This window comes from Solanum pennellii, chromosome 9 (genome assembly GCF_001406875.1).
Source record: "Solanum pennellii chromosome 9, SPENNV200".
NCBI classification, from domain to species: Eukaryota; Viridiplantae; Streptophyta; class Magnoliopsida; order Solanales; family Solanaceae; genus Solanum; species Solanum pennellii.
Genome location: NC_028645.1, coordinates 78,025,108 through 78,036,055, shown reverse-complemented (window position 1 = coordinate 78,036,055; position 10,948 = coordinate 78,025,108). Strand labels below are relative to the sequence as shown.

The 10,948-nt window shown below is 30.5% G+C and overlaps 1 protein-coding gene across 1 annotated transcript; it reads left to right on the top strand.

The window, feature by feature from the left end:
* The first annotated feature begins 5,413 nt into the window (after positions 1 to 5,413).
* Positions 5,414 to 10,610, top strand: LOC107030690 (potassium transporter 5-like). Its single transcript, XM_015231957.2, has 8 exons — positions 5,414 to 5,677; positions 6,586 to 6,811; positions 7,187 to 7,435; positions 7,713 to 7,766; positions 8,041 to 8,301; positions 8,730 to 8,897; positions 9,122 to 9,376; positions 9,474 to 10,610. The coding sequence occupies exons 1-8, from the start codon at positions 5,549 to 5,551 to the stop codon at positions 10,409 to 10,411; spliced, it is 2,280 nt and encodes a 759-aa protein (XP_015087443.1). The 5' UTR covers positions 5,414 to 5,548; the 3' UTR covers positions 10,412 to 10,610.
* Positions 10,611 to 10,948: the final 338 nt, after the last annotated feature.

The following is a 10,948-nucleotide window of genomic DNA, read 5'->3' as shown; positions in this document are numbered from 1 at the left end:
ATATATAATAATAATAATAAAAAAATAAATTGCGTAAAACAAATATTGCAAATTAACAAGTCATAATGAAAATGATCATAATTTAAAAGTACTAAATAATGCTGAAATAAATTTAATAAGTATTACTGTATTAGTCACATGACAAAATATTAAATGAAATTAAAATTAGATTATATATTTCAATTGTCTAAATCAATGTAAAATCAAAGAACAAATATTCAATATTATTGTCATTCTTAGTGTTAAATTGATTTTCTTTTTGCATCAATATTAATTTAATTTTGATTTAAGTTTTATTATAATTACCAACACATGTGGACTATAATATTTATGGAATCATCCAAAATTCTAAGTTTCTAACTTGAATATAAGAAATATTTAAAATTATATCAAAATAAATATTTTTATGTGTAAAATAAATTTTAAAATTATATATGTAATTTCGTGTTGGTTTGGTCTCAGATTGATTTTTTAGTTAAAACCAAAGCAACCCAAATATAGTCGGATTTTTATTTTCAACACTAAACAAAGTTAAACCAACCACTAGTTATTTTTTTCGAGTTGACTCGATTTATAATTTAGTTCGATTTTCGATTGAATTTTGTACATTCCAGTTTCATTATTCACTAAAAGGGCCATTATTATTAAAGTATTTTGTCGTTTAGTGTCGGCCTACAGAAATATTCTGCGAATAAGTATGCCCAGACTATGCCATCCTAAGGTTGAAATCGATAGGCAAGAAGGCCGTTTAGGGGAGTAAACAAAGTTGAGGCGCTGTTAGGGTAACTGATCAAAGAAGAAAACTGTAGTAGTGACCGACGAGATGATTATTAAACCATTATTATTACATAATAAATAAGTATAATTTTATTAAGAGGTTGGAAGGAATAAAATTTTAGCGAAAAAATGATTAAAATGAACTCCTATTTATTAGACGATAATGTTAATTATAAAATATTAATACCTAAGGCGAAACACTATTCATGGCCTGAAAGGAGAAATACTGCGGTATTGATAGAGACTATTTATCGACAAAAGAGAAGAAAGGTATACACTCAAACTTTTTATTACAAAATGGCCGACATACTTTACACTTGGCCTTATATTATTTGGCCGACACTAAACGACAAAATACGTGTATATATATATATATATATATATATATATATATATATATTCGTGCCTATTTTTTTTTAGTCAACAAGAGTATAAAAAATACCTCTTTAATAAAGTTTTATTTTTTTTGCTTTCAGAAACTTATATCATGTTTTGCTCAAGTAGAAATAAAGATAAAAAACACTAAAAGAATAAAATTGTGAAATTAGTAAAATATATAGGTGAGGTGCAAAAGAGTTATGGGTGTTATCTATCATATGTGTTTCTTTTTTCTTTTTCATATCACATCTAATCAATACACTTCAACAAGTTAAGAAGATTTTATTAAATAATTTCAAGTGTTTTCTAGAAGATAAAACAGTGCATGTGTATCAATTATTTTGTTATGCCACGAATATCTGGGACAATTATTAGTTTTTTATAATAAGATGAGATCAAATACCTGGAATTTGACAACCTTTTTAGACATTTTGTTTCAATTCACATAGTCAATTTATATAATGGTGGGTCTACATTATCTAATATCTGTCCCTAATTAATGCATTACAATAATTTTTCTCCATTTTTTTAGGACAATAATTCAGTAGTATTACTAGGAGCATTCAAATTTTAACTGAGATTGTTATCATAATATTGAATTTTGAAAATGATCTTTTATTCATGCACTATTTGATAGTGTATTTTAAATATATATATATATATATATACTCACGTAGACATTACAAATATTGTATCATTATAAATATTAATGTGTCCATGTGAGCACATATATACCTTTAAAATACACAGAGATAAAAGACCGTTTATAAAATTTAATATCGTAACATTAATTTCGACCAAAAATAAAACATTTTTCGAACCTTTTTCTCAAATTTATTTATTAAATTATTCAATTGGGTTCATTATTCACTCGTAATTTAACAAGTAAATAATGGGAATTGGATATTTGTTTTTTTGATAGTAAATTCATTCAACTTTCTCTAACTCACACAAAAAGTAATCCCTTTTATTCATTAGTAGTGCAGAAGACTGATGAAAAAAATGTGGCTAAAAAAGTTAAGTTTTATTCTACAGATAAAATAAGAGTTACCTTAATTTTTTTCTCCAATTTCGAATGTTATGGCCGGTCCAAAGCTCCTGAAGAGGCAGGACACAAACGTGAATATCTCTCTATTCTGAAGTCATAAAAACGAACAATTTAATGAGTTGGAAACGAAACTCACATAGTCCTTCGATTCTGGTTCAAACAATACATATGAATAAACTGATAATCGGATATAAAATTGTCAACTGACACTCTAATTCCACCATAATATTATGATTAATTCACCCTTTCTCAATAGTTTACCATAGTCCCATGGATCGTCACTCCCTTCTTAATAGTAGTAAATAGTTCCGTGGATCAAGTTCGGTCATCATGAAATGGTGTGTACTATACTTGAGTCCACCACTATTGAAAATACTTTGTTCATAGTTATTTCTATATACATATACATATGAACCAAATGGATCATCTATATATAGAGACAGGGGAGTAGCGTTAATATTGTAGACACATAAATTGTAACTAGATCAAATTCATACAAAATTTGAATTAAATCCATGTTCATTTGAGCTGAATGATTAATTTGGGCTTTACTAATAAATGAGTTCATTTTATTAAAGTTAAAATCCAAGGTCCATTTCACCTTGAAGCCCAAACTCATGCCACGTGTCACGGTGATTAGGCATCCGAAACCAACAAGGTGACGCCACATGTCCAATTGAGGTGTTAGTCCCAGTCAAGTGCAAGAACCAATTACAGCACGCCAAGTGTCAAATGACATCCTTTGGCCAATCATATGCAACCTTGTCCACCCCCTACAACTATAAATAGGGGATGAACATGACATTCAAGGGGATCGAAAAAAACTCTTCAACAAGCATTCAACAAATTGGAGAAAATTACAACATCAACATGATAGTTCTTCGAAGGAGTGATCAACGGAGTTCTTCCCGGAGATTGACTTACAACGACGAATCGCTTTCTGACGTTTCGGAGATTGACAACATCTCAAGGAGGTCTACATCAGCCTACATTCGAGAAGTACGCTACTGAAGGCCCTCGAACCGCGGATAAACTTAGGAGAGAGAATCAAGAGAACAAAGGAATTGTACTCACAACGATTCATTAATAAAATCACATTTTTCTTTTATTTATTTTGCTTGCAGTTAATTTTCCACGCTTACGAAAATTTGCTGCGAACAAATATCTTAAAGATTACTAAATTATGATAAAATTATATAGTAAAGTTGCTAAATTTTATTTTATACGTACTAATAAAATCATTCAATTTAATATATTTATCTATATTTTTATGTCAGATAGTCACAGATAAATAATTACTTACAAATTGAGTTCTTCTTCAAAAACTAAAACACAATTATGGAAGCTTCACTCTAATATATATATTTTTTACAATAAATTGTGAATATTACCATGTCAAGTCAAAGTAATACAAATTAAAATATCTAAATTTTTATTCACCTTCTCACACTATTATAGAAGCGTCATACATATTTATTTTAAAATTAAAACTCTAGTATTTTTGTCTTACGTATTTATCTTAAAACTAAAATTCTAGTATTTTTTTTATAATAAATTGTGAATATTACTGTGGCAACTCAAAGTAATATAAAAGCATAGCGACTATAATCACCTTCGCACAATAGTGTTTCGTAGAGAAGTGTTAAAATATCTAAACCTGAAACTACATCAACTTACAATCTACCTCATGGACATACCCATATGATATTTGTACATACCGTATGTATCAACACCCGACAAATTTGTCTTTTTGCTTTTTTTTTTTGTATATGTGCGATAGTTGCGTCATAGTTTTTAATATGTTTTTTTAAATTATTGTTTTTGAAAAAAGAGTCTGATATACCTTTCAATTTTATTCTTTGGAGCTGATATGTCCCTAGTTCTATATCGACTCATTTACATAAATAGTTAAACTAATACAATGTTAATAGCTGAACTAATACAATGTTTTTGTCTCGATCTTTCAATTTTTGCACTTATGCTCATCTTTGCTTTTTCAAACTAAAAAATGTTGTGACAACAATTTCGATGATAATGTCTCATGAATAAGAATAAATTAACCGCTCCGATTTTGTTCAATTGTTATTACGAGATTACTTTCTTCTAAAATTATAACATATCATATAAACTTTTTTATAATTGAGATAACTTTTATAGTGTTAGTATAACATTTAGAACAATTCTGATAGAAATAGTAAACTGGATTTTCTAAGGCCCAAATTAGCATTTACGAAAGAGTGACCTATTTCATAACACATTCTCTATTTTTTTTTGACGATATTGTTTTTTTACGTAGGTTAAACTCATAAATCCTATTTACTATTATTTAGAGTTTGTAGAGACTCTATAATTACAGTTGAATAATATTTTGGAGCTAATGGTCACTTCTATGGTTTTATGAATGACTCATAAGTTATTAGCTTCATTTGAACTTTTATTTTTACGAAGTATTTTACTAAGGTGAAAATGCCATTGATACTAATTGTTTTCTCCTTTTTTTTTTTTTACAAAAAATAAAAACATTCGAAGGTTGTTTCTTTTATGAAAAATAAAATTTTGAAGAGTACAAATTAATAAAAAATGTTTGGTTAAATCTTGGATCGAGTAAGTAAGAAAATTGGGTGGTACTAAATTTATATAATTGAGGGTCTGAGTTAAAATTTAATCAATCATAAAACACTACCTAAATCTAAATATATATTTTTTATTCAGTCTGGACCATTAGTCAAATAGCACAAGTGGGACAAAAAATGTGCAAAATATTTTTCTAGCAAAATATGTAGATAAAGAATATTCAAAATAATTTAATTTTATTCGATTAACAGAAATAATAAATTGTTTTAATATATAAAAAAAAAATCAATCAAGTCAACATATATACTTTATTGGCATGTTGTTGCTAATATATTTAGAGAATCCTCTATCCGTTAATTTATCTTAAAAAGTCACTTAACCATTTAATTATATTTATTATTAAAATAAATTTAATATAACAAATATTTTTCTTTATGTCATGTAATCATCTACATCATGAATAAATAAAATATAAATTCTATTTATAAAAGCGTGAGATGCGGCAAGTTGCTAATTATACCATTTACGTGTGAGATGAAGGAAGTAATATGTTTTTCTTCCATACAAATAAAAATCTCATTTCTATCTAAACTCTAAAATTTTCTTCTAAAGTTTTTGAAAACAAATTGAGTTAATCTCTTCCTATTATTCTATTATTCAAAATACTTTTCTTCTCCTTCTTCTTCTTAGTTATTTGTGAACAAAATGTTGGGGAATTTCCCCATTTTTCATTACACTTTTTGATAAATAAATATTTTATATATTAAAGATATGTCAAGCAATAAACAAAACCAAGAAGTTGCTCAACATCAACTCAATGGAAAAAAACTTTCTGGCAATTCGTTGAAACGATATGATTCCTTAGACTTGGAATCTAGCAAGGTCCCCGGAGCCAAAAAGGTCCTAACTTACCCAAATTATTTGAATTTTTTTCACGTTGTAGATTTCTCAAATAATATTTGAAAAAAAATTTGGTAAATAGTGTTTGTTCATATAATTTACCGACAAATATTTTTGGTAGATATTCGAAATTTCCAAATACTAGTTTTTTTCTAATATTTAGGCCAAATCTCATTATTTGGAATTTTTTGAAAATTGAAATTTTACCCCAAACTTTTATCTTTTACAAAAGCACACTCTATAGTAATTGTTTGCGTTGTATTACATAATTGTTTACGTGAACACTAAAGTAGTGATGAAATATTTAGTGAATACTATATGATGATATAGTTGTTGATGAAAGTGATGAACAATTGGCTCAGGAAAACAAAATCATGTGTTTTGTCTACTTCACGATGTATGGAATGATGTTTGTTGCACTCGCTCCAAAATACCACATTGTTCTAGTGTCATGCATACTATTTCTTATTGTTGCAACGAAGATTCAATTGACTTGTAATACAAACTTAATTCATTTCGATAGTATTTAAACTTATGGGTATAAATCATATTTTCCTAAAAAAGTGAAATATATTTCTCAAATATTATGATAAAAAAATAGTGAAATTTCATCCAAATAATATTTGCCAACAATATTTAGAAATCTATGACCAAACGTTAGCGAAATGCTATCAAATATGTCTTCCTTTTTCAGGACTTGAACCTTGACACCTCACAACAATATAACATTGTATGGTCATGTTTTATATATTTAAAAATCTATGATCAAACGCTAGCGAAATGCTATCCAATATGTATTCCTTTTTGGGGACTTGAACCTTGACAACTCACAACAATATAAAATTATATGGTCATGTTTTGTTTTTTATATTGACGATGTATATATATACTTTTTTTCTTTTTACCAGGCATTAAAATGGACAGTGATATTGAAATTGGCGTTTCAAAGTATAGGAGTGGTGTACGGAGATATTGGAACATCACCATTGTATGTGTTTGCAACTATTTTTCCAAATGGTGTAACATATAACGAAGATATACTTGGTGCATTGTCTCTTATATTTTACACTATCACCTTGATTCCTCTCATCAAATACGTCTTCATTGTTCTTCGAGCTAATGACAACGGAGATGGTAACTTTATTGAGTAAAAAATAATAAATACATCTCTTATTTTTTATAGGGATAATGCATAACTATCCCCTCAATCTATGTCCAAAATTTCAAAGACACACTTATACTATACTATAGTCCTATTACTTCTGAACTTATTTTATTAATAATTTTCTACCCCTTTTCGACCTACGTGACACTATCTTGTAGTGCCACGTAGGCCGAAAAGGAGTAGAAAATTACTTATAGTTCATGGGGTAATTGGAGCTTAGTATAGTATAAGTGTGTTTCTGCGATTTCGGGCATTGGTTGAGGGAATACTTGTGCATTTTCCCTTTTTTATATATGTAAACTTGTTCTTTAAAACAGAGTACTCTGTTTTTTTCAAAATTGCAGGAGGTACATTTGCGTTATATTCATTGATATGTAGATATTCAAAAGTGGGATTAATTCCGAGTCAACAACCTGAAGATAAAGATGTATCGAATTTTAAAATTGGTTTACCAGATAGACGTACTCGTCGAGCTTCAAAGCTTAAATCAAATCTAGAAAGCAGCAATTTTGCAAAGTTTGTTCTGTTAATTGCTACAATGCTTGGTACTTCCATGGTTATTGGGGATGGCATCCTCGCTCCCTGCGTTTCAGGCACGTAAAAGTTTATTCGTATTTGATGTTTACACTAATCAAATAAGTTTATGATACGTGTTTTCATCGTATAATAATCTCTTTAGTCTTTATGAATTTGTCAAAATTGCCTTAATACATGGAATATGTTTCAACACGAACAAAATTTAGATCTCTTGACCACTTACGAAATGAATAGAAGAAAATGAATATTTTAGTAAAATAATAATATTTCTGTTTTCTTCAAGTAGAAATGTGTTTATGATACTAATTTAAATTTTCCATTTGATTTGGTTAGTTTTGTCTGCTGTTGGAGGACTCAAAGCAGCAGCTCCATCACAGCTGACTGAAGGTAACTATTGCATATTATTTGGCTAAATAAATCCCCTTCACGCATTGAATTTCGGTGTATTACACACGTCATGTCATGTCAGTAAAAAAGTATATTTTTTTAGTAGTATAAATGTTCGATAGAAAGAACATCTAACATAAGGCGTCAAAGTAGAAGATGCATATAAATTAAGGGGCTACTTATGACGTTAGGGTCTGAGTTTCCTACCTGAACTATCACCCAATAATTAGTGAAACACATCTCGACTGACGCTAGTTTATATTGTGATGTGCAGGAAGACTTGTTTGGATTGCAGTAGCCATCTTATTATTATTGTTTATGTTTCAAAGATTTGGAACTGAAAAAGTTGGCAACACTTTCGCGCCTATACTTTGTTTGTGGTTCATTTTCATTGCTGGTATTGGCTTATACAACTTCGTCAAGTACGATCCAACTGTTATAAGAGCTCTTAATCCTAAATACATAATAGATTACTTCAAGAGAAACAAAAAGAATGCTTGGATTTCACTTGGCGGGGTTGTTATGTGCATAACAGGTATTCATTTCCTTCCAATAGCGTTTAAATATAGAGTTAATGGTTAAAAACACACCTTAAGTAGTTCGATTGTTTCAATTTCATACATGAACTATCAGTTGTGCAAATTTGCTACCGAAACTATTACCAACTATTTATCAAAACACAGCTCAACTATCAGTTATTCCCTTTTTCTACCTGAACTATCACCATCATTATTCATTCGGTTATCATTATTCATTCGGTTAAGAAAAAGGAATAATTGATAGTTGAGGTGTGCTTTTATAAATAGTTGATGATAGTTCAGGTAGAAAACTCGTACATCTGATAGTTTAGGTATGAAACTCGAAAAATGAGATACTTCAGATGTGTTTTTTGATACTTCACTCTTAACTGTAATGAGAAACTTCTCAATTACTCGGAGTAAAATATTGAACAATTAATTGCAGGAGGCGAAGCACTATTTGCAGATGTTGGTCATTTTAGTGTTCGATCTGTACAGATAAGTATGTGTTGTGTGACATATCCCGCGCTCATATTGGCATATCTTGGTCAGGCTGCCTTTTTAAGGAAGAACATCGATGATATTTCTGATACTTTCTACAAGTCCATACCTAGTAAGTATACATTCGTTCCTGAGTTTAAGTTCTATCAATGACGGTTTAAAAACTGTCCAAATCAGATCACGAAGAAGTGCCACATCTCTACAATCAGCATTGAGAAGGAAAACTACGATTACAGTTCTTTACATTGTCGATTTATATAACTTAAATCGTTTGTGCCTAAGTCACGAGGGGGAAAATGAACGTCTCATGCTGCATTTTCTGTTATACATGTGCAGATGGTTTATATTGGCCAGTATTTGCAGTGGCAGTGTTAGCAGCCATCATTGCAAGTCAAGCCTTGATTTCTGGAACTTTCGCTATAATCCAGCAATCCCTGGCGTTAGGATGCTTTCCTCATGTTAAAATCGTGCACACGTCTACCAAGTATCACGGACAAATCTACATTCCTGAAGTCAATAACCTTCTCATGATAGCTTGTGTCGTTGTCACGCTTGCATTCAGGACTACTGAAAATCTAAGCAGTGCATATGGTAAGCATTTCATTTCTTATATCTCAGTGTATAAGACTTAAATCCTTCCATCTTATCAATGGTGTCTAACACGTGACACAAAACCATTTGATCACAGGAATAGCGGTGGTGTTTGTGATGATACTAACATCGGGCTTCCTCGTGCTAGTTATGATCATGATTTGGAAAACTCACATTCTTTTCGTAATCATGTATGTTCTAATCATTGGCTCGGTTGAGCTCATCTACCTAAGCTCGGTTCTATACAAGTTCACACAAGGCGGTTACCTTCCACTAGCTTTTGCCATGTTCCTAATGTTCATCATGTACGTATGGAACTATGTGTATCGAAAGAAGTATCATTTCGAGCTAGAACACAAGATCTCTCCCTTAAAAGTTAAAGAAACAGTAGATGAAACAAATTCCCATCGTCTACCCGGCCTTGCAATTTTCTATTCTGAACTTGTCCACGGAATTCCACCAATCTTCAAACATTACGTGGAGAATGTCCCCGCGTTACACTCTGTCCTCGTGTTTGTTTCAGTTAAATCTCTCCCTATAAGCAAAGTACCCATAGAAGAAAGATTCCTCTTCCGGAGGGTGAAACCTAGTGATGTCTATGTGTTTCGATGTGCAGTGAGATACGGATACAATGATGTAAGAAATGAGGAAGAGCCTTTCGAGAGATTATTAGTGGAGAGGCTGAAGGAATTTATACGAGACGATTCCATTCTTTCGTTGAATGCAACAAAGAGTAACAAAGTATCAACAGAGCAGAGTGTCAATGTGGAATTGGAGAGTGATTGTGAAATACAAGAGGTCGAGACGTCTTCAATGGAGAGAGATATACAAGTGGTGGAGAGAGCTTATAGTGTTGGGGTTGTTCATTTAGTTGGAGAACAAGATGTTATTGCAAGCAAAGGATCAAATATTGTGAAGAGAGTTGTGATTGATTATGCCTTTAACTTCTTGAAGAGAAATTTGAGGCAAAGTAGCAAAGTTTTCGACATACCTCATAAACGTATGTTGAAAGTAGGAATGATATATGAGATTTAGCATGCTAGTCGTAAGGTTTATTTCAAAATTTTAGTTGAATTAAGGAGATAAATGGTGAAGCATCTAATGTATGTGCCTCCCTTAATTTCTTGTTTCTAAAATATTATTTTTGTATGTTTGAATTAGTATAATTTGAGACAATGTGATAATGTAAAGAATGGATTAGTATATCATTATGTTTTGTACTTTTCTGTTTCGATTTGTTTGGCTTGATTAGAGGGCTTGTCAATGTGCATCTGAAGGATAGCTGCTACGGATTTTCTTTTCTTCGGTATTGTTTCTAGTAACAACCTTATATTGATTAGTATTGTTTCTTTCTACTCTTTTGAAATCATGGTGTTTCTGAGGAAGAATATGCTTCATAAAGCTTGCTTATTACAAAAATATGGCTCATGTTTGAGTATGAAATGCAAAATTGTCTTTACAAACATTATTAAAAATGCAACATTGTCTATGTATGAACTAGGTCTAAAGTAGTGAAAAGCCTTTCCACATGGTAAAGCGTCCTCAAGTAATATAAGATTTTCACGAGGATGA